This window comes from Lutjanus erythropterus, chromosome 5 (assembly GCF_056507025.1).
Source record: "Lutjanus erythropterus isolate fLutEry1 chromosome 5, fLutEry1.hap2, whole genome shotgun sequence".
Classification (NCBI taxonomy): Eukaryota; Metazoa; Chordata; class Actinopteri; order Lutjaniformes; family Lutjanidae; genus Lutjanus; species Lutjanus erythropterus.
The window spans coordinates 16,871,194-16,896,649 of record NC_139321.1 but is presented as its reverse complement, the minus strand read 5'-3'; the positions used below and the strand labels follow the sequence as shown (position 1 = coordinate 16,896,649).

Sequence of the window (25,456 nt, the reverse complement as noted above, 5' to 3'; positions counted from 1 at the left end):
AATAGTCTTATTGGAAGCATTTCAGATGAAATTCTGCCAACAAAACATAAAAAAGAAAGGGTTTTTAAACCACTGATGCAGCTGTAGTTGTACTAGAAATAGCAACAGATGTAAAACATTATAGCAAGGCATTTATAATATTATATTTTGCTGATTTACTGTAATCAATGACTTGATTCTGATCACCTCCTGTATGAGGTGGAAGACCTCCATATAGGACTGCTGCAATAGTCACAATTTTGAAATTGCGCAAAACCACAACAACCACTATGTTCATATGTTCATTTTTGTTTTGTTTTTCCTTTGGTTTTACACTTCGGTTATTGTTAAATAAATGAATCAATGCTTCAGAAGATACATTTGACAAGGAATACGAGAGCCAACAGTTCAAGCTCAATGATGGATCGATACCAGCTGTCCATGATCTGACTTCAGACTTTGAAGCTGTTACTTTTATCATGTTTTATGTTGTTTTCATAGGCTAACCCATTGAACTTGGCATTAACATGTTGTGCGGTTAATGTGGCTTCTATTATTAGAGATGTTGGACTAATGAATAGGATAATGAATTGACTGTAAGGTTAGCTGGTTTCACAGAGACCAGAGTGGTTTGTGAGACTTGGAAAGTGGCAGAGTTTCCTCTCACTGTACAAAAATGAAGCCAAGACACCCCGCGAGCGCTGCCAACTTGCACTGGTGACATATTGTCCAGCCAGAGTCTGTGCGGTAGTGATCAGGGAGCTATGCTTTCACGTTCCCGCCCATACAGCTGACTAATCAATTGCAAGCAGGACTCAGCTGTCAGTCATGATGCGCAAACAGCTATTTATTCACACCAAACTGATGAGAAAAACGAACACTTGAACATACATCAGCGTGAAAAGAACTACCTAAATTGACAGAAACCATGTTAGAGAAAAACTTATTCGATGCGTACTTTTATGTTTCAGTTTGGCCCATGTCCTAGCTACTAAAATGGAGGGTGCTGCATTTGCAACCTATACTGCAGCCAGCCACCAAGGGGCAACCGAGATATTTTGGCTTTACTTTTGGGGAGCTCTCATGTAGCCTGTCTCTATGGCAGCGACTCAGACCATAAAGTTGCCCACTGGGCTGCGAAGTGAGATCCACAGCTAACTTTAGACTTAGCGTTACTGCACAAAATTACATGATTCATCGTAACTTTGAAACTAATTTGAAAAAACAAACAAAAGACTGGTGGTAATACCGCATACAGTGCTGTTGAGCCAACCAAAATAATCACAGGGGAAGTTCAGAGCAACAGGCTTTCTTTTACAAATTCTTCACTCAAACATAAATAATAATTTGATCGATCTTTGATTGATTGAAAATATCTAATTTCAGGTAAAATCAAGTACTCAAATGGCAGTAAAATGCCTCATACTATATTTCCACACTGCTATGGATTCCATATCAAACTTATGAAACCAGGTAAGACTAAGTGGGTCAGTGACCCAGTAATGCTTGTCCTAATTATTTTAAAGGTTTAGCTAAATTTGTAAATACATCATTTATGGGTGGCCAAACTGTTTTCTTTAAAGTGATTATGCATGCAGGTGTGGGGAAAGTGACTATGCATAAAGAAAAATAATCTAGTGCCTGGCTTTGCATGAATATACGTACTTATCCATGCTCACTCTTGCCAATAGTGACCCAGAAACGTGGCACTATTGTGAATTCCTCAGAAATGAGAGCTCCAATCCACTCTTGGTTCTGTGAGCCGTGATGCAGCTGAGCTGACAGACGCTGCCGGCTCGGGGATGCTCAGCCACCGTTAATGAAAAGTGGAGCTCCCATCCCTCCTGGACAGAAAGTGCCTGCGAAGGAAGCTCACTGTTTTCCTGCTGAATGTCAAAAATGAGTTCGTAAAAAGCTACATTGGACAGACCCAATGAGGTGGAAGTGGGTGAAATGAAGTTTTCATGATAATAAATCAATTCCAACTTTGCACACTCGCACATAGTAAGACACGCTTCAGGTGCTAGTAACTCACTTGCCGGTGGACTGATGAAGACTTCATCACCAGAGGTAAATGGCAGAGTGTCAGCTGCACCAAATACATGTAGATCATCTGTCTCACAGCTCAAATATATACCCTGACTCTGTGACATGAGAGATATAAAAACGCAATCTGCGGAGCGGCCAAGTCAATTATGTGCTGTGTTATAGGGGGACGTGACAGAAATACGACATCATGTCACACCTTTCGACCCTGACCTCTTTAGTTTTGAAATAACTTGCTGGCCTCATTCTGACCTTTGGAACGGAGGTCAGTGCGCCGGATCTCAGCGAGGCTCAGAGATGAATGAGCAGGTGCAGCAGTCCACCAAGTGATGTGTGACAAAATCCGTCATTTTTATGTGCAAGCCTGTGGAAACACATAAACACGCAGACATAACACTTTTATGGATTTTATTTAAATTTTCAATCCTTGGCTTTTACTATCCTACATTTGCTGCTGTGGCTATTATTCATTTCATTTATTATATTCATTTATGATGACAACATGTGAATATTTTATTTATTCTTTACTTGATGACTTATACACATGGCACTGACCTCTCCTGCACAATGAGCTTCATGTAAGAAACCAGTTACGAACAAGTTTTCTCTTTGTTATTTTGTTAGACTCGTTGATTTTTAAGATTCAGGTAAGAGTAAATTGTACATGTGGCTGAGAGCACACTTACCAAGATAAGGAAAACAAATCTTGTTTTCAGTCCATGAACTGATTGTCCAACACAAGGAAACACAAATTAAAAAACAAATTAGTTATGATTATTATTTAAAATAACAGCTAGTATTATTTATATAGAATTATTTGTTCTAATTAAAATATCATTTCATATCAATTAAAATTCAGTGTTTCAACTAGAGGGACGCCTTTAACATATGCATCATATTTTACAAGTCTTCAGCTCTATTTTATATAATTTTAATTTTAATATTTTAGGTTTTAGACTTGGTTTTATGGACAAATCAAGTAATTTGAAAATGTCTTTGAAGCCCATAAACTGACATAATGTAATAAAGGGCTATCATAACATTAAAAAATATAACTCAGTGTATAATTTAATAAATAACATTTTATTCAAAATAAAATCATAAAATAAATAAATGAATATATTTTCTCTTTGAGTTCTAATCAGTTGTTAAAAAACAAAAAGCTTTTAATTTGATACATTAAAATAATTTATTTAACTTAAAGTCTAATTTTTTACTCCTTCACTCACTCACTTCAGTTACCGTCGTGCCTCAGCTGACACAACATTTACAGCATCACAATATGTCGATCTCACTGCTGCTGAAGTTCTTTCTATGCCTTTTTTGGTGCCATCTCCAATTTTTGACTATATGCCAGAGTGTTTGCTCACTGCACAACACCTGTCCTTATATACTATTTAAGGGGTGTTAACTATGCTAAAACCAAACAACTGGCCGCACCCATTCAGTTTATGATAAAGTGTGATTCATCATTCTTCACACCTGGATAAGAGCAGATTTTCTTACTTTTTCTCTCAACAGAAAATTAAGAGAATAAATGAGAGACATTCAAAGAGACTGTTCCTGCATGAGGCCCAGTGTTGCACAGTATCAGCTTCCAAAATATGAACAAGTAAATCTTTTTTTTCCCTATAGTTTCCATGTTGAGTAAATCTGCAATTTTGTCAGTTAATCTACAATTAGTAAACCTGCAATTCTCTGATAAGCATGACTGTCACAAGAGGCAGTGATTCATGTTTCATTCACTTTTGGCTCATTTTGAGTGTGAGACAGAAGATTGTTTGTGATAATTCCCTCCCATATTACACCAAACACAGATGTAACAAACACTCCTCGACCTCCAGCTCGAATCAACTGTCATCAGCACCCCTGTAACAGAACCAGCCTGATTACCTTATCAGCCACACTCAGAGCTCGAATCAGCCAAACACCTACAATCAGAGGCAGACGACTAACCCTGCTGCAAAATAATGGGAGCATTAATCACCCTCCGACACCTCGCCGCCTGTCCCACAGAATGATTTTTAGGACTGTTCCCTCCCAGCACCCGTACCGACTCCTCCACAAATATCACCCTGGGTGATTTTCAGTCCAGCCGAGATACAAATCAAGCAGCTCCTTCGCTATTGGTCCAACCTTAGTCTGTCATCCCATGCAACTGATTTATAAGTCAGCAGCTCAGTGTGCAGATGGGGTGTGCGGCTGTTATCCATGTGATTGGAAATTGATTTTGAACTGACTGCCATGATGAATTCACACTTTCGGCAGAAGAATTGGGCTGTAGCTCCCGAAAGCTTAATAAGATTATCCAAATTAAGAGTTCTGCGTACACTATTTCCTAAAGGCATTTATAGCGATCACATCTGTGACCTATAGACCTATAGAGTACAAGGTACAATCTGGTGTCGAGCCAAAAAACATGAACATTTGTAAAATATGATCTAATTCAAAACAAGAGCTTTTTACAAGCCTTTGCAAGGCTTAGTGCTTGTGTTTGGATCAGAGAGATACTGATTCAGTTTTATGAAAATTCATAGTTCATTAATTCATTATACCATTATTCATTTCATTTTTTGCCCACAATACAGTGTGTGCAGAATTTGGCATTGGAATAAAGGCATGATGTTGTCAAAAGACCAACCTGTCACAAATCTAAGACAGGTAAGAGTTTGACTGCCACACCTGTATGAAAATAACAAATACATACCCCAATATATTCACTTTAAGTGAGCTGTTTTAATTATTTATTTATTTATTTTAATACATATCTGGGCAGTTTAGAGCCTCAAATCTGTTTGAATCACATTTTGGAAGAAACCAAAGCGCCTGGAGTAAACCCATGCAGAGACAGAACGTGCAATCTCTTCACCAAATGCCACTGTGCTGCCTTCAGTGATTTTTTGAGTCTAGAATATCACATAACGTCATCTTTGCTGAAACAGAAATGAAAAATATCCCAATCCAAGAACAAAATTAACTTCAATCCACTCACACTGCAAACTTCCTCTATCAATACTGGCATACTACAGTATACTGGACGCCTGTATTGCAGGCACAGATGGCAAGGGTAGTGTGTGTGCACTTGCATTTGATTAAATTTTATTTAATGCTTAAAAACTTTTAGAAACGCTGGCATCTTAACTGCTATAGTAGCTAAGAAAAATCTATCTCACACCCATTACCAATCAATGATAAGATAAGAAAAGATAAAATAAGATACACTTTATTGCACCAAATGAAACTTGTCTTGGATACAAATGTGACGTATCTGCTGTTTAAAGATACAAAATGACATACTGCATACATCCAGCCAACGAACTCCACACTGCCAATCAGTGGTATGCAAAACAATTTAAAGTTGATTTTTAACAGTGAATTGGGAGGAAATTTACAGATGTAAGGTTGTACGTGCATGCTACATGTAAGCCTGTACAAATCTTCATGTTTAAAAAGATTTGTGCTATAGAAATAACATCAACTTTATGGAATTTACATGAATATATAATAAAGACACCATAAAAACATTATTTAGACTACCATGCTTCTCATTAGGGGTGTCACAATTACCTTAATTCACATTTAAATTTGCCTTTTGATTTTAAGGTCACAATCCAACTCAATATTTCAATTTAAAAATATAATTTTTTGCACCGATGGTTACAACTATTAAGTCTTGGCTTGTGAAGATCAGCAGATTGTTGATTTTATTCTCTGATACCTGTCATTTACCATTTCAAATCTATGTGTTATAGGGATGTCAATGATTAATCATTAATTGATTAAGCACCACTATGAATTTAACAGATTAATAATGTAACAGATAATTAATCAATCATCTAGAAATGTGAGTAATTGTGCCTCCTTTGACATTGTGTTGTCTGGTGGAGCCATTTGTTAAAAAAAAGAGAATAAATGTGTGATTTGTAACTTATGAATGGTTAATGATGAACTGATTAGTCAATTTTTAGCATTTTCAACTACTGATTAAGGAAAATACTCAAAAGTTGCAACCCTAACATGGTATCAAGACACGTGTGGGATGCCACAAGTAGGCTGAACTGGAGAGAAAAACACACAACACAACACTCCTACCTCGCATAAGATCATTTTTCACCAGGCTGAAATATTAATTAATGATTAATAAAACATCATGGTACCTACTGTAGCACTGCATATTGATAAATAACACAATACGATAATCAGTTCTGATCAAGAGGTGCTTCTCAGGTCTCACATCTGCAACCTTAAATGGTTATACATGACAGAAGACAAAAAACTATAACGGATGGATTTGCTGAGTGTGTGTGCGTGGGGCAGCGTGAGCTTAAGGTGCATTTTCTAGCAGAAACTCTGCAATCAGCAGACAAAGAGAAGTGATTCAGGATTATTCTGTGACATCAGTGGACACGGCCTGTGATGTGACATCAAAGGTGACAGAGTGTGAGTCAGGAGTTTGTTTGTGCAGTACCGACCGGGCCGCGGGGCTTTGCTTTAAACGGGCCGGGGGTGAATGTAGCACTGTACTGCCTTGCCCTGCTGGAAAGGTCAAAGGGGGCCACAGGCCATGGACACAGTGGGAACACAACCCACTGACATTTACACTCTCTTTCTACCTCATTCTCAACTACATGCATATCATGGCCTGCTGGTGAGTCAGAGCACTAATTCATTTCCACACTCCTGCACAACTCATCAGGTACAGTACTGGAGTATAACTAAGTACATTTACTCAAGTACTGACTTTAAATACATGGTACTTCAACTACTTGAGTATGTCCATTTTCTGCTACTTCTACTCCACAAAATGTGGAGGCAAATGTTATGTTTTATGATCATAATACAATTTATTTGATAACTTGATTTACTAACTTTGCAGATTCCGATTTTTAATGCAAAATATAACTCAGCTAATAAATTATGTAGTGTAATAGACTAAACTACTCAGCAGTATAAAGTAATTAAAATTAGCTCCAATTTTACAATTAAACACATTAATGCATCAATAATAATTATGATAATAATAATAATCCAGTAATATGTATTATTCTGAAATGGGCCATTCTGCACTTTGATGTTAATACTATGTAGTATTGCTGCTTCTACTTGAGTAAAAGATCTGAGTACTTCCCCTTTATATATATGCTACAAAAACATCATCAAACATTAATTGATTAATCACTGTTCAGATTTCAAACGATTAAAAAATTTACTAACCAATAATGTATGTTTTGTGTATAATTTCTCCAGAACTCACATGTTTTCTAACACTTGGTTGTGGTCTGACATGTTAGTCTGGAAATGGCAGTAACTGACATTGTTTTGTTGGGTGAAGTTAATTTTTTATAAGAAGAGGCGGACGAGAGACGCTGAGAGCCTTACTGTTTTAACATTCAGTCTGTTTAAACTGTTTGAACATCATAAACTAATGTTTCACATAACTAATGTGCTGCTACTTTAAACTGAGAAAAAGACATGCTTTTTGTACCTTATAAATTATTAACTGATTATTGATTGCTCGGGTGTTCAACTATCAATTACGGAAAATGCACAAAATTTGCAACCCTATTTCCTTTAGATGTAGCTCACTGAGTTATGTGTTTATAATTTGCAATGTGTTATGTGTATTTGTGTGTATATGTGATACTGCCTGTTTTGTGTGTGATGAAGACATCCAGTCTGTGTCCCCCTCCCCCCTCCGCCCCTTCAAGTACCCTCCATGACCCCTCAGCGGGGCAGTTGGCTCCTATTAGTCCATGGTGTTCTCGATTCTGGTTTGGTGTCAGAATAGCAGCTATAATAAATAATATCCATGCACCCTCTCACCGTCAGTGAATGCTGTTGAGCAGTCAGATCTCACGATTTAAAAAAAGGAATAAATTAATTCATTTTCTCATAAAAGATAAAAGAAAAAGAGGACTCAAGAACTCCACTGTATCCATATAGAAATTATGGTAATAAACAATAGCAACAATGAGCACACAATAAAAAACTGTAACAGTCAAGGTCCATAGATAGAAATGCTAAGAACAGGTGAACTTTTCATTGAGTGCACAACCAAAGATTGAAGATAGTTGTCTGATAACACTACACAAAGTGATAAAAACTGAGTAGAGACATCTAACAAAGGATATAAAATAAAGTGTATTTGTAACTACTGCTAGAGTCTTGCACATGAGGAGACTGACGAATCTCACTGTCAACAGTCCTGGTCCTCATAGGCAAAATTAACTTGGATGATTCACCATAATAACACACACAGGGCGGTTATAGCCAGCAACACAATTTGTTTTGTGTGTCTAATGGGGAAACAAACAATAATGCTTAAGTGAGCTGTGTGCTGAACCTCAACCCATATGAAATAAAAAACGCTGATATCATGGTTTAGGTAAAAGAGATCGGGTCAGGTTTAAATTGTTTAATTGTGATGCATTTACTTGCTGCTGTTATCAGTATTTGTATAAGATATTTTTTAGCTCTTCCATCAATACCCATTAGTGTTATACCCAATAGTGCCAACTTTGGATCTTCTGTAAAGTTTTGATGAAATGCTATTTTATGCGCCTCAAAAACCTCCTCCCAAAGTGTTCTTAATTTAGTGCATGTCCAATATGTGCGGATATGGTTGCCAAATTGTGTACCACAAATTCTTCAGCGTTTATTTGAGTATGTTGAGCCCATTTTAGCCAGTATTTCTGGTGTCTGAAAAAACCTCCTTCCATTTGAATTCCCTCCATGTATTTGGGTTGGTTACAAGATGTGCTTCAGTGCATATTTCTTCCCATCTGTCCTGTTGTATGTCTGTATTGTAAATTTTGGTTTTTTTTAAAAGAGTAATGGCTGGACCAGATTGCCCAGATTGGCAGAGTCACTCATGGGAACAGGCCAAACAGGCCACAGTGTGCCTGAGACGTCTCAGGAAGATTTGAGCATGTGAAGAAAGTTTGAAAGGGCTCCTGTTTCTTCTAAAAATAGCAACCATATAGATCTTGTAACCCTCAACTCGCAGGTCTTTTTCCTCTGCTGCCTCTGAGTGCTAACAGACCTGCGGGGCTATCAGAGATGTGACATAAAGCCTGCAAGAATCACATTGGGACTGGACTGGGACTTCTGAATGACGGCTGATCTCAGCTCAGATTTATGATTATTATAGTGACCTCAAAGGTGGATTAAGAGTCCTGGAAACAGTTTGGATTTCTGTCTGAAAGTGTTACTCACACCATTTGGGCACTGGACTGTTAAATGCGAATCCACGTGAAGGATGATGTGTAACTTTTAAGATTCATCTTTACAGGTTTTAAAGGTAAGGACCTATAATACATAAAACACTTTGAACACCAGCATACTCTAGCTTTTACTATCAGTCAATACAGATGTCAGTGTCAGCTGCAACAATGAAGAATGATGATAGCACTGAGACGTCATGATGGGACAGATCTAGTTTGTTTCGTTATTGTAAAACTCTGCTTCAGAGCTGCTTTAGAGTAAAGAGTCTCTTGATAGTTTCCAAAAGGTGCTGTCATAAGATTTCAAAAGAAAAGACTATTTCTGGAAATACATATTTCTGTCGTCTTTCAGAACTCACAAATGAAATTCAATGCAACACTAATCTTGGGGACAGATATCACAACACCTGGACAAATAAAACTTTAGTAACCCATTTTAGTTGGGGCACATTAATTATCATGATTGCATACATGACTCCATGAATGAAAACTCTGTTGATATAGTATTTCATGATATATCAGGAATGTACAAGAATTAACCGTATCTCATGCATGACTTAATTCTACAACTAATGTACTTCAATTATCATGATTTCTCAGTTATTATTGATGTCCATGTCCTCTTCTAAGTCTGCAGTTAAAGGTGCAAAAGCTGACCAGTGCAGCAGAGCTCATAGATTCTGTTGAATTTTAAGTGTTGTAATCATGACTAAGTACTTCATCGTATTTGTGGCCTTTTAAAAAAAAAGTCAGTCTGTACATATAATTAGGAATTATGTATTTAGAAAGAAAATACAAAATCAGACTAGCTGATAATGTTGGAGTCATGTTGGATTTTATTTATCAGTTTTACTGTATATTTATATATTTGTATATGCATTAGCAACAAATGGTTAAACCATGACAGTTATGACCACCATTAATAATATGTTATTCATTAATGTTAAAAATGACAGGTCACCACTTGACCTGGACAAGACATAAACATCAAAAATAACTCAGAAATCATGATTGAAATACCTTAGTTGTTGTATTAATCAACACTGTTCTTGGATTAAGTCATGCATGATATACTGTTATAATCCTGTCATAAAGCTTCCTGATAGTTCATGAAGTACTTCATAAATTAATTAATGCTTTGTTCATGTGTGAAGTCATGTACCATTATTACAAAGTGTTACTAAAACTTTTTGCATGGATAGACACTACAAAGGGTGAATAATAAAATATGTTTTTTGGAAGTTAGATGATCGCACCCTTTAAAGGTCAGGCTGATGACAAAACAAGATTGTTGCAGGATGATCTCATGTGCTGCTTTCATTGGACAACGAGGACATCTTTCTTAATGTTATGGAATATATTTCCTCTTTCTTCAACACAATGAAAGACAATGATGGGAGAACCTACGAGTGTCAGTGCAGTTTGTGTTGCATGTTTTATTAAGCCATCAACCTTCTGATGTACATTGGCATTATGAAAATTAGTTTATTTACAAAAACAAGCAAAATCATTTTCATACAATTACTTGTATTTATTGCAACTTAACTTGAAAGATGCCAAAATGCATACAGAAAATTTACACTTTGTTTGTCAGAAGTATCTAAGTATTGATAGTTTTCAAATACCACCTGTTTAAAAACAGTACAATATGTAATATCAAAAGTACCAAAGCTATGAAGAAAATGATCTCAGTGCTTGTTCCAGACCTCGGTTCAGTTCACTCTTGTCCTGTCTGATATTTGGTTTGCAGTAAACCAGACAGTGTTCAGTGACTTTTTGTTAGTTATTTAAAAAAAAAAACTAAAAAGAATGTCTCCTATCTTGTGTGGCTAGGATTTTTTTCTTTCTAATGTAGTATCAAAACAGGTACTGAGTATTGTTGTTGTTGTTGTTGTTGTTTTTAATATACCTGCATATATAACCTACATGACTTTACGTGCACCTGCACCCTATGGATAAATCATTTATTTTAGGTTTCAGAGAAAAAGGACACAACATAAAATTATGTTTACAAGATGAAGGGTCCATGTCAGGGTGGACATTGCAGTCTAAACCCTTTGTGTTGTCTCACATTGTCATTAAAAAAACTTTTCAGCACCTGTTAGTGACCTCAGAAACTTTGGGTAAATGTTACACCTGCATGATGCATTTTGAGACCCAAACTGAACCAAGTTGGGATGTTCATAAAGATGAGTTTTTCCTCGTGTTGCAGATGTATAACATTAGTTGTATTAGTCTCTGTCATATGCAACAGATACCTCAGAAACATAGAGGGTGCATATGATTATTGCAGGCTGGATCTTTGGAGATTACGTTATTTTGCTAAAATATCTCGTTCTTAATGCAATTTCAGCAAGTTTCCCCTTTTTAAACGGTCTGATAAATCTTTACTATGATCCCAAAACACAATTAGCCCAAGATTTATATTTTTGACTTTTATCCTCCAGCTGTTGCAAAGTCAAAAGAAACCCCCTCAGATCATATAAGCAGAAAATGCGCAGGCTGTATGTGAATGGGGTGACGCATAGCTCTGCAAAGGCAACTGAATGAGAGCAACAGCAAGATGGTGTGCACCATGCAGCTCCAGCTCCTGCTTTAAACCTCCACCGCGTCGACAGCACAGCTCGCACACTGACTGCACGCACGGATGGAGCTCGTTTTCATCTCGGCGGTGAAACTGAAGTAAAACAACAACAACAACAACAACAACACACACACCAAAACAACAAATGTGCTCGGTGTGAATGTGCGCTGGAAGGATCGGGGGGGAGCGCTTCTCTCACATTGTGTATCCTGTTGATTCTGCCTGCCGAGCGTTTAGCGGAGCTCAGACAAGGAAACCTGCTCGCACCAGCTGCACTGGATGGCTTTTCTCTCGGGGTTTCTGTGTACATAGGACGCTTCAGTGTTTTGACCTCTATTTTTTTTTTTAATTTTCAACGTTGGTTAAAGACCTCGAGGAGAAACAAGAAACCCCTGCTTTGTATTTTTTCTGTTTTTTCGCTCCACTCCTCCTTTTGTGACAGAAGAGCAGGTCGTGATTTTTGCATGCAACATAACGGGATTCATGGTGGGAGCGTTTCCTTTCATCAATGTGCATTGATGTAGCAGAAAGCGTGGAGGAGATAAGGTGGGTTAAAGCGTGCATACAGGCTCAGTCCTGGTCTTTACTGGACCCATATGAGCCCTTTGTCGTGTGCCGTGTGAGTGCGTTTATGGAGCATCAATAGTTGGCTGTTTTCATTGATATCCAATTGATAAACACCTTCCCGAGTGGCTCCCACGGTCCATTGTCTCGTTATATGGCCCTGCTGCTGCTTCTGCTGCTGCTGTTGTGTTATGAATATTTCTCTCTGTCTCTGTGTCTCTCCACAGAAGCCTTATCTCAGCACCTGGAACCTTTGCTAAGGATTTCATTGAGGACAGTCAGCAATTATCAAAAGGATTTCGATTCTTGTCTAAATCGGGAATTACACATCCAAACTGGGATCTATGAGCGGAAAAGTGGCGAAGCCTAAAGAAGACAAGGATGCTTCCAAGGGTAAGAGGCTGAGCCTTATTGCCTTGCACAGACTGCTTTTTACCCCCTTAAATCACAGGTTTCATGTTACCGCGACCATGCGCCCATTCATCCCCTATATGGTGCTCAATTCACCCTCTGAGGTTAGACTGAAAACAAGTGGATGCTGAACCATTCCCAGCATGGTGCATGTGGATATACTGCTGTTTGGAGATGTAAGATTGCTACTGTAGGGCCTATATGTTGCACGATGTGTCGGGTTCAGATCACATGCTTTACTTGCACTGACTTAGTGATTGACAAAAAAACACAGAAAAGGCGAGGAATCAATATGTTGCACAGGAGCAGGGAATAGATTCTGACTAAAAATGTTTCTTACATTAAAATCAGTCATGGTAACGTTGAAATAATGACCGTGATATCCTACTGTGTCCCTGGCATCCTGTTGAAATGCCCCTTTGTGTTTCTCGCTCGCACCTTTATCCGCATTCTGATTCCCATCACATTTGTACAACCATGAAGCGCAGGGGAGATCTTTTCCCTTCTGACCTATGGCGTAAAACCCCCTGTCAGAATAAAGGAAGTAAACTGCCTGTCCATTGCCATGGACACAGAGCGCAAAGACCGGGGTTGCCAGAGAAACCTGGCGGGACTAATCATTGTAACCGCTCCATCTGCACCGGGTGATGTGTGCACGACACTTTACGCACCGGCACACACATTAGTGCACCTTTAAAATCCAGCTGCTCGTTTTTCTAGTATCAAACAATCAGAAATATTACTAAAGAAATAAATCACATGGCGGTTAACAATGACGCAGTTTTATTGCGTCATTAATTTTGTTTCCAGATGTGTGTTCATTGATTTTCACCTTCAAAAATGAGACTGTAGTCCATTTTCTTTGTAGTCTTTGTTGAAACCAGGATTTATCACTTTCTATAGCCTAAAGACATATTTTTATTGCCATTTCCTAAGCGTAATTTAATAACCTGCATTTATACTATGGCAGCTTGCCCATGCAGCTCTCTTGTTTATTTACAGTATAGTAATTCTGTTGGGTCTCCTTGTTGTCCGACTGTTTAAGGTGCTCACAACAAATCAATAAACCTAATTGGCTTATTTTGGCAGCACTGCTTCAAGTGACAGCATACCCTGTTGATGTTACTAAAAGTGGCACATACAGTAATGCTGGCACCATGGAGACCTGCTCTAAACACAGCCTGCAGAAACTTTTCTTTAGATGTTCCTGACATTTATTTCATTTTATAGGCCATGCAAGTTATTATGCTCCACAGTTAGCAGCTTAGGGTGAGTTCACACCTAAAGGTTCAGTTCCTGAATCCAACCACTGCAAGGATGATACATTGTTTAGTTTTTCCCACTGGTCCGGTTTGCATTCATAAAGTCAAAACTCAATCGGTCCAAAAAATTATAAACACAAATCATGTGGTGGAAATGTAAGATTATTGGTCACACAGTTGGCAGGTAATAAGACTGACCAGACAAACTGCCCAGTTTCTACCTGGATAGTCTGGTTCTGTTCATGTTAGCGCTGACCTGGAGCGCATATCAGCAGACTTCAAAGGGCGCACACATATGAATGTCTTACAACAATTATATTAATAATATTAGCATTTTTCACTTCATCACAAACCCCAGGTTTGTCCCCTGCCAGTCTACATTTTGGTAGCAAACACACTGCTAGTTCACCAGTCACTAAAACAGGAAGAGAAAACATTCTTAAACCATTGGTCGGTCTGAAGGATGGTCTCACCACAAATGAACCAGAGTTCACTTGTCAGTGATCCAGCGAGCGGTTGTTTGGTCTGTACCAGAGTTCGAGTCTGACGTTCACGCCGACCTCAACAAGCCGCATCAAGGGGGTAAATGCTCCAGGGTTCAGTTCAACCCAAACTAAACAAGTCTAGTTTGACTGCGCCCTTACAGGCCAGTTATTAATCGTAATGAACTACTGCAATGAGAATATTTGTTATTTATATCAGAGGATACTCCTCAGAAGATGCTGTATTAACTCACACTCAGTAGGGATGTATATAATAAAAATGATTTACTTATAAAAGGGACAGTTCACCCCAAAATCAAAACTGCATATTTTTCTTCTTGCCTGTAGTGATATTTATCCATCTAGATTGTTTTGGTGTGAGTTTGTGAGTTTTGGAAACATCGGCCGTAGAGCTGTTTGCCTTGTCTTGAATATAATGGAACTAAGTGGCACTCGGTTTGTGGTGCTCAAAGAGCCAAAAACAAAAAAGAAAAAGAAAAAAGAAAAACTCAACAATAATGTCTCTTTCCAGAAATCATGACCCAGTTAATCAAGACAATCCACAGACCTTGTCGTGAGCAGTTTCATATTGGAACTATTTTCTCCACCAACCTTATTACTGTTCAGAAAAAAGCGTTCATGTGCTCGTTGTTGAAAAGTTACAGCTCAACTTAGGAGGATGCAATTAATGTTTACATCCCGCGCCGTCATGAGTATGAGCCTCTTGTTGGTGAGTCGATGATTGCGTCCTTCTGCACAGTGATACATTTGGCAAGTGTAGTTTGGTAGAGAGAAAATAGTTCGTACATAGATTATCTTGTGTAAGTGGCTCATGATTTCTGGAAAGAGGCATTGCTGTTACTCTTTGTGCATGTATTTTTTTGGTGCTTGAGTGCCATATAGTTTCACTGTATTCAAGAGAAGATACACATCTCCAAAACTCAGCAATTCAAACCAAAACTATCTAGATGATAAATAGCGCTACAGGCCAGTGAAAATATGTTTTTGAAGTAACCTGTCCTTTTAAACATCTTGTGGCATTAATGTATTTTGGCGCCTGACAAATAAATGCAAGCAAAACAAACTTACAAACCAAACAAAACCAAACATCAGTTACAGTACAGAGAGCATGGCATGTTGTACTGACAATACACAGTGAGCAAAATATGCTCAAAAGCATTGATTTCAAGATTAAACTCCACAGCAACTTTCCCTCTCATCTCCCGCTGGAAATCAATGGCATGTGTGAATAGCTGACTCATTTAAGCCCTAGGGCAGCACCATCTCCAAAACTCTCAGATGAGATAAAAAAAACATCTTCACCTTCACCAAGAAAGCTCAACAAAGTGTGGTCTAGTTTTATAGATGCACAGTTGAAAGCCAAAAGCTGGCATGGCCCTGCCGCCTTCCAGTTTTAGAAAAGAAACAAAAACAAAAGTACAGTTGACTATCTGCATCGCCGAGAGGGTCACTTGGTGCCAGCTGCCCTCCATCAGAGAGTTGAATGGCACAAGTGGAGGGAATTGCACAGGGAAAATCAGCGCTGACCCTGCCAACGTTGGCAATTTTCAGGGAAACAGTCCATTAAAACCGGAACCACCTGCCATCTCCACAGCTTTTTTTCAGCAAGCTGTTGGCCTACAGAGGCTTCTCACTGCCCTGCTTTTTCAGAACACAAGTGATACCCCCATTTCCTCTCATCTACTCTCATCAGTTTGAAAAAAAGACATTTTTGGAGTCTCGGAGAGTCTCAGCCATCTCAGTTAATTTACCAGGCTGCTAAAATTACATACAAATGTATGTAACCATTATTATATTAGCTTTGTGTCTACTTGTTAATTAGGTCTCTAGTTTCAGTATCAAGTCCTCTGTGCATGCACACCCAACTAAAGCTGATCCCTGATTCAACCTAATCTATAACTACACCATATCTTAGAAATCGAATGACAGCTTTAGAAACCCCAGAAAAATCTCTGACACGAGAATTTATTTTTGGTTTCTAAAAAGTTGTTTGAAATTGGATGATGGATAGAGAGAAAACTCTCCCAGGAGTCCCGTCCCTCCAAATAAAATTATATTGAATTAATACATTTTTTCGATGTGGTCCCAGAAGTAATCATATCAAAAACTGACGTGCTGTTAGAACTGTGCAGCTCAGGACAAAATCACTTTTTGTCACTTCAGTGACAGGGTATTTTCTTTTGCTTGACGAGTATGCATTTTGTGACAGTAATCTGTTCTCTTCTCTGTGGCTCAGACAGAAAGGCCACAGTTCATCCTGTAGAGTACATGTGAAAAGAGAAAGTATGCAGAGACACAGAGGGAGAGGGAGACATGGTGGGGTAGAAGGAGGTGGTGTAGAGCGCAGCTCTAATATCAACACCAGTGAATCACGTTGTGTTAGTTTCCCCCTGTCCTTGTGAAGCTAAGCTGTGCAGACAAAGTGATGTGTCAAAGTGTGACGTACACACACTCTCAGCTTTACAACTTTCCAGAGCCTGAAAACTCAGCTACAGGAACTCCTGTTTAGACCAATTAAAGGAACAACGTGTAAGATATGTCCATAATTTTGATTTAAAAAATTAATTAATATTATCAACAGAATGTGAAGAAGTAACAGTTATGATGTAGTGTCAAAGAAGTCTAGGCCTATTTATTGTGTTGCACAGATATCTAATGACGTTAGCATGCTAACCAGCTAGCCTCAGCCCATCCTTTTTAGTAAGATCACTTTGCACCTGAAGAGGCAATAGTCTGATCCCTCCAAGTGTCAGCTGGGAGATGTATGCATGTGGCAATGTTGTAGTCAAGACCACGATCAAGGCAGGGTGAGACAGAGTCAAAACCAAGTGCTTTTACATCTCTGGCTTTTCCTCCCGGCTTTCATGTAGCTTTTATTTAGCTAACATTAGCTAACGTTGATGTAGAGTAACAGTTAGCGACATGGCTTTAAGTGGCCTTTCTTGTTTATCATGAGCAAAAACATAACTTAGCTTAGCTATCAGCACTTACACTTTGAAAGGAAGCATAATGGAAGGTAAGCTAAGCGGCAATAAAAGTCTAAGCATTGCACTGCAGAGTATACAGACTGCTGTGAGCTTTCTTTTGGATGCCGTTGTGTAGATTAACTCTTTGTGGCTGAGGCAGTCAAAGACCGCCACAGCTGCATCTCCTGTCTCCTGCATTCACTTTCCAGGAGTGTGTGTGAGTGAAGGGAGACGAGGAAGGGTAACAGCAACAGTAACAAAAATGTATGATATCCCCACAGTTGGGGTCTTGACTGGTCTTGAAGTAAAATCTGGAGTTTTCCTTATTTGAGACCGAGACAAGACAGAGTAAAAATTTGATCGCTTCTGAGACAAGACGGAGACCTTCAAAAAAGTGGTTTTGAGAACAGTCCAGAGACCAAGACTGATCTCGACTATTACAACATTAGCATGTGGCAAGGCTACCACATTCACAGCCTTTCCTTTTGTCTGTAATGAACCCTACACCTTCTGATTTCAAGTTTCTCTCTTTTACCGAACTGAGACAACCTAATTTATAAAACACGCTTCAAAATTGATACCAAAAATTCACCAAAAATGTCTTGATTTGTCTTTCCACTCTTCAATAGTCACCAACTCTTCTCCTGTCTCTTCGCTTCTCATCTTTCCTGTCCTTACCTGCCATCCCCATCACTCCCACAGTCAGAGTCCTGGTCAGCATTGATGTAAATCACTTTAGGACAGTATTCCCTGTTGTCAAGGTGGCCTCCATTGTTCTCGGAGGCTATGTTTGGTCCCTGTACAGCCGCAGTCACTGATAAGCTGCTGAGCCTGGTTCCACTGCCTGCTGTGTTAACAAGCACTCTTTCAGCACTCTGAGCTGCAGGTCTGGCCAGACTTGAGTCAACGAAAGGCTCATTTATGCTAAACGTTAGATAAGCATATGGATACTGTCTGTATTCTGTGTTAATTTTGTCTGTGCATGTTTTCTGAAAACTTGCAGATACAGACAAAACGACCACCAGACACGACAAAGAAGCTTAAAAAATCCTTAAGAATTAAAAATGACGTTTGTTGTCAGTTAGTACAAAAGAATTCACCGTCCATGTATTTAATGGTGACAAAGACAACCGCAGTTTACAACACTGCCTCCGCTTTTGCCTCTTTCTCAACTTCCTCCTTCTTTGGGGTAACTTGACTTGGATCACTACTCTCCAGAGGGTGTACTGCTTGATATCCATGACATAAAAGAAGCTACAGTACTAACTGAGCTAACAACAGTAACTAGTAAGCTAGCTACAGCCAAAGATAATTACAGGAGGAGGAGAAGTTTGTGGTTACTCTGATGATATGGTTCCCCCTAACTGTTTAGAATTATCTTTGACAGGTGGCCATATTTTACACATTGCCTCTTTAACAGTGCTTCCTTGATGCATTGTGCATCAATTATGCAGACATTTCCACCTTAACTGTTTGGCATTATGATGTGAATATAATCTTATCTAACAGTCCCATTCACGGTTTACATTTTCAGTTCAAGAAAGTTTTATAACCACTTTTCTACTCAGTATTTCTTGCAGATAGTTTACAAATGCCACATTCATGCCGGCAAATAACTTTGCCTGCACTTCTGTCACTCTCCTTGCACTTCATCTCAGTGCAGTGCAGTGATAGACTCCTCTCTTGGGTGTGAGTGTCAGCCAGTGGATTCATGTCCCCCTCTGATTGCAGGTCCGAGCGAAGCAGAAGGCATAAGTCTTGCATATTTGCAGGCAGATTAATTCAGCGCTAGGCCAGCCACAGAACTGAATCAATAGATGCCCAGAGATGAGTTTGGTGCTGCTTCATTAATCACATTGCAGGCAGCTCTGTCCTCCACCACACTGACACCTGCTCCAATCTCATCGGCAGAACAACACGCTGACTGCACTGTCGTTAAAATCTTTCGATCTAATGGAAGGATCTTTGTATAGCATGTGGTCAAGAGAGGATTGTTTAATTGTTATGACATAATTTCATATGTAGTCAATACCTGCACTGTCAGCTTTGTTTGTAATCTCTCACTGAATGTTGTGGAAAAAGAGCCCTCATACCTACTTACACTTTGCTGGAATTCCAGTTAAGCTGAAGTTAAGTTACTGATGGGAAATATATCTGTACAATATTAAAATATATAGAAACTGCAAAGTAACAGTTACTTAGTCTCTCATTTTAGCTGGGACCAGCAGTTAATGTATTCTTCCCACAGTGCACATGTTGACAAGTGAGAGCAACACACACTTCAGTTTCTGGTGCAGTCACAGTAGTGTGTGAGCTCAATCAACTGGTAGTGCAGGAGATTTTCATGCAGGGGTCCTCAAATTCTAATCCCAGCATTTGGAAAATGACTCCAAATAAATCTTGAACCCAGCAAGCTGACAGGATTTTCTGCTATTTGACAGGGTCAGCTCAAAATTATTTTCTCTCTAAGATACTATTGCAAAATTCAGTTCAAGCTTTTTTTTTTTTGCTTTCTATCCAGCTTAGTGACTGTATAATCTAAACAGAAAATGTTTTGGGCTGCAGTTGTCAGTATATCATGATTTGACAAAGCAAAATGTTCGGGAAAACAAACTGAGCTGTGGCATGTTCTCTTCCTCTTTATGTGTTAGAAAAATGTTTAAAAATACTTTAAAAACTTCAACTAAATAAAACGTTACACTAGATGATGGTCGACATGCCCCCAGTTTGGAGAAGCAGAGAGGAGCGCCTGTATTGAAGCTAAGTAATTAGATTATATATGTAATAAAAAACACGCAATTCAGAAAAAATACTTCAAAAAAGTTCAACTAAATGAAAAGTTTTAGCACTCAATTACAAGTCATTTCTATATTGCCAACAATAAAGTCAACACAACAAAAACAGTCCACCACACGTGAAACACAGGGCTTTGTGAGGACATGTTCCTCTGGACGTATTTGTGGTGTCAGGGTGCTGGAGTTGTTCCCTGTCAGATGCTTTCCTGATACTGACGCAGATCCGGCCACACTGCCTGGAGGAAACTGGTTCGCTTCGCATCAGAGATCTGCCACTCTCCATCGCTGACTTGCACGCTGATCGCTGTTTGGGAATGTTGAGAGCCCCTCTCTTTAATTCCTCTGTCAGCTTAGGTTTCTGAGTGACACAGGGAGCAATGTGACTGGTGCAATGGCTTCTGTTTGTCGGATTCTATACAATTTGTTTCTTCTGTGCCAGTTGTGTTCTTTTAAGAATGCCAGCCGTGTCGTTGGGGTTGTTTGTGCCAAAGTTTGAAGTGGTTATTTGATCAATTAGTTGTGAAAAATTATCTGCCAACATGTCCAGGCTAAAGGCATTTTTCATCCTCTTAATTTCTCTTGACTTTGAAATGGAATCACGCTCTGTCTTACGTCATCACTGTCAGAAGTGTTATGCCCCTAAAATCTCTAATACCTGACTGTTCTGGTGCATTAGTCAGCTTGCTGCTGGTAATCCACAGAGCTGCATGTCTTCTGAGGTGAATGGCTTTATGAGCTGTCCCCTCACTGCCTACTGGAACATGGCGGCCCCTGGTTGTAAATCGCAAGGCCAGAGAGCCAGTGAAGTCACTGGTGTCACTGGCTCCCCATTCTTCTCTTTTTTTCCCCATGATGTGGTAATACTCCTGTAGATAGACATGAAGTTCATCACGTCATTTAGCTTCCTTTCTAATTATTGTCACTCAGAGGGACAGAAGAGTTTTAATCCTCGTGAACAAAATGGCCATGCATGTTAAAACATCTGGCTCTCTGCTGATTCTCACTGCTTTTCCGCAAACACACACACACACACACACACACACACACACACACACAGCAGCAAATGTAATCTCACATGCCAGCTAAAACATATTTTCAATTGTATTTAAGTGACACTGCAGCTGCGGTGGACAAGAAAGAGTATTCTGTTTTGACACTAATAGTAGTAAAATACTTTTCACTGCTTCAAAATTATCTGTGGCTCACTCATGTTGAACATCAATCATGATAACAACATAATGTCTCCACCTGAATGCTTTTCATCAAAATAGTGGTACAGTTCGGAACTCTGACAAATAGGTGTGGGATTATCTACTACCTGTGGATTTGGATTACTGCAATTTTACTTTCAGAAATGCACTCCATGGTACAGTAGTTAATCCCATCTAAAGATAATCCCCTGTAATTGTGGTTATGTGTGTCACACTGCCCTGATAACAATAAATGTCCCTGTACAGACTGTTTTTCACTGCATATTCAAAACTATGTCACATAAGGCTTTACTTATACTGACATCAACAATATAGGACATATGTATTCAGCACAGTTGAGGTCAGCAGTAGAGCTACAACAATTAATCGTTTAATTGATTAGTTGTCATCTATTAAATTAATTACCAAGTATTTTTAGAATTGATTAATAATTAAGGATATTTTATGGACTCTTTACTCCTCTTTGACAGCAAACTGAATATCTTTTGGTTGTGGACAAAACCAGATGTTCGAGGACATCATCTTGGGCTTTGGGAAACACTGACTGACATTTTTCAAAATTTTATAGACCAAGCAACTAGTCAATTAATCAAGAAAAGAATTGACAAATGTATTGACGACAAAAATAATTGTTATTTGCAGCCCTAGTCGGCAGTCTTCATCTGGTGCAGGGACGAGGGTATAGAGGATTTTCCAACAGCTTATTATTATCTGCTAAATTGGACAAAGATGACATCAGCAGAAAAAGGTCCTTAAGTGCATCTTTATCTGGTCTCATTTCCACTGCTGCTATGAATAGACACACTTTTATGACATTGTGTAGTTTCTTTTTTTAAACTTATTATATAGAGGAGATGACAAATGGCAAACAGGATCAATTCGTCTCAATGTAATACCTTTGCCAGGCGTGTGACAATCCAAGTCGGAGTGTTAATGGGCTCACGGCAGATCAAACGCTGTTAGTCCATCTGAGATGAAGGAACGAGCTCAACTGTTCAACTGAGGACGTTGCAGCACTGACTCATTTGTCTGTAAACCTTCACACCACCCTGAGCTCGCGCACTGTGAGCACTGTGAGCACTGTGTACAGTATGTGCCACATGCACTTGTACAGGAGCTGAACACCACAGAGGTCTTCGTCATTTATCTCCAAATACAATAAGGCACCACTGACGGTCCGTAAAGACAAGAAGTGAAAGCCTAAAGTACTTCTCCATAGTCAGTGTATTACTTTCAGTGGATGGTGGTCAGCACGGCCCCACTGACTACAGATAATAGGCCCGGCATAATAAAATCGAAAATCAATCAAAATGAGCTTTCAATTTCAGTAATCAAAGTCAAAGGCAGGAGCTGCGTTTCTCCAAGTATGGTTTTTCCTCCCCACCCACACAGTCATGAAGGGGAAACAAAAAAGAGAAAGAAACAGACCACACAGTATGGCTTACTAATAGCTTGCGGCTGCACTATTCACTGCTGGAGTCGGAGATACATCCAATTCTTTGATTGTACCTTGCTGTCCATCATCCAGCAGCTCCAGTGTTTCCACTAAGTAGCATTTCACCCAATTCTGCTGTGAAGAATGCAGGAAGATGCTGTAGTAATGTTGCATGAACAGGGACCTTCTATATGTCTTGTGACAGCAAACCCAATATATGGGCATGAAGCACTTTTTTGATCTTTACAAATCAAGAGTCACTAGTCTAACGATGGTATAGCCATAAAAAAAGGTTAAATCAAATTGAATCATGACCTTAAAATCAAACGTCAAACTACTGCTTTGAAGAATCGTGATGAGTCCCTCATGCAACCCCACCTCAAATAATCCCACTATTCCTTGACGTTTTTCAAGCACAGCAACAGTATAAATACCACTACAACACACCGTGTATAGCACTGCAGAGAACTACTGAAGGTTTTGAGGGCACAAAGAGGTCACAGAAGCAATTACAGCATTCCAAGGTCAACGTAGAGGCCATGAGCTGCTGCCGTCACCCAAGACAACCTGCACAGAGCCTGGTGATGGGACTGAAGCACTCTGTAGTGTAGAATTATTCTGAGGTAAAGATTGAAGAGAAGGGCGTTTTCTGGTCAGTGCGTCACTGGTGAAATACGTCTGAGCAGAAGTCAAGGTCTCAAAATCATGTAGTGTACAGAGGTTTTATGGCCTGCTGGATTCTATACTTTAAATCATGCCTGGGATTAATAGTTGCTCTGGACATGAACTAATTAAAGTTGGTGAAAATTATAAAGGGGATTAAGGCGAGGTAAGAAAGGGAGGCGATAAGGCTGGACCAGTGGTAATAAACAGGAGCCACAGGCTGGAACAGAGCAGGTCTGGCTGGGAGACAGCGTCTAACTGGCCAGCAGGCCTCTGTAGTGCTGATGGTGAAGGCAAATGATTGCCTCCGGTTCGTGCAGAATGCAGATTAGTAATTGGCAGTTTCTTAACTTTGAGCTCGGCCGTAGTCTCCGTAGTGATGATTCACCAGGAAGACACCAGAGCAGCAAACCTCCATCCCCTCTGCACACATGCAGAGAATAGTTAACAGGATTACCCGCTTCTTGCTCTTCCCCAATCCTGCAGCTCATTTCGCAAGCAAGCTCCAAACCGGGCCTCACATCAGCTTGCATCAGTGTTCCACCTCAGCAGGTCTCACTGCCCATGAGAAGAAGCATCAGTGTGGAAAGCAGAAGGAAAGTCCTGAGCTGACCTGATGGACAGGCAGGTTGGGGAAGAAGGTATTTTTAAGAGGCTGGAAAATGTCTTCACGAGGCCAGAGCTCTTGTCTGTTGTAACCTATGGTGCTCTGGATATGCCGGATGTCAAAAACGCCCAACTGTTCTTCTGAATTGTGTGTGAGTGAAGTGTGTGGCAGCCAGCAGTTTCAGTTAATGATATCCACACTGACAGTAGAGAGCAGAACAGTTCAGGTTTAAAGATACAAGTGTTTTGCATTTATTTTAATGACACTGTGGTGGTGCATTATGTCTCTGAAGTGCTGCTGTGGCTGAAAACTGCATTTCAATTTCTGTGTTTTGTTGGTGTTGCAGATAAAAGATTAACTGTTCAAATCTTCTCTCCATGGATATTATACAAAACAACAATGGGACTGTGATGGAAGCTGTACTTTCATTGCAGCCCCACCTGTACATTATATACATTGCATTATATATAATGTGTGTATTAGAGTTGGCCGATTAAAATTTTCCAAACGATCTTCATCAGCCCATCCATCGGTTTGTCCCCCCTCCCACCTCCTCCCATGCTGCGTACATTCACTATGTCCAATAGACAAAATAAACTGACAAAGTGTCTAGACATTACATGTTCTCATACTTATTTTCCATTTGAAACAAAGAAATATAATCGTTCACCTTCTGAATTCAAGTTTTTCTCTCTTACTGCACTAAGACGACCTTAATTGGCTCGTTAACTCCCCGGAAAACCATCTTTGTTAGTCTGTCCACTCTTCCAACAATCAGCAACTTTGGTAAAAATAAATCCTCACTTTACCGTGTGAAAAGAGTATAAAAAGTTTGACTCTGCAAGCTGTTTTCCTCTCACTCCTCATGGTCACTAATGGTTGGCTGAGTGACATTGTGCCGCTGGATGAGAGTGCGGTGCAGAGCAGAGGGTGTCACTCTGCAGACTATTTAATTAGCAAAATAAAATGACAAATATTGCCCTAAAAATTGGCCAAAAAAGGCAATTGGCGATGGATTCAGCCCATCATCAATAGACGATAAAGTAGTCCTATCGCCCAACCCTAGTGTGTATTGAATGAATTTTCTAATTGGTCCTAAAGAATTCTTAAGTGCAAATGGTGGGAGTAGAGTGATGTTCATAGTTTTTAGTATTTTAACCAGGACCACGGTGCTTTTTCATCCTTTACCGAGGGGTCTTATCAAAAA

The 25,456-nt window shown here is 39.4% G+C and overlaps 1 protein-coding gene across 3 annotated transcripts in view; it reads left to right on the top strand.

Annotated features, from left to right (window-relative positions):
* The first annotated feature begins 9,053 nt into the window (after positions 1-9,053).
* Positions 9,054-25,456, top strand: part of fgf13a (fibroblast growth factor 13a) — a 134,174-nt gene continuing 117,771 nt past the window's right edge. For 2 of the 3 annotated variants that reach the window (XM_084718902.1, XM_084718899.1), the window contains exons 1-2: positions 11,801-12,378; positions 12,624-12,789. In XM_084718902.1, coding sequence (XP_084575028.1) covers positions 12,741-12,789 — 49 coding nt within the window. In that variant the 5' untranslated portion in view covers positions 11,801-12,378; positions 12,624-12,740. Of the gene's footprint in view, positions 9,326-11,800; positions 12,379-12,623; positions 12,790-25,456 lie in introns of those variants that run through there. The other variant, XM_084718900.1, reaches the window with a different exon arrangement.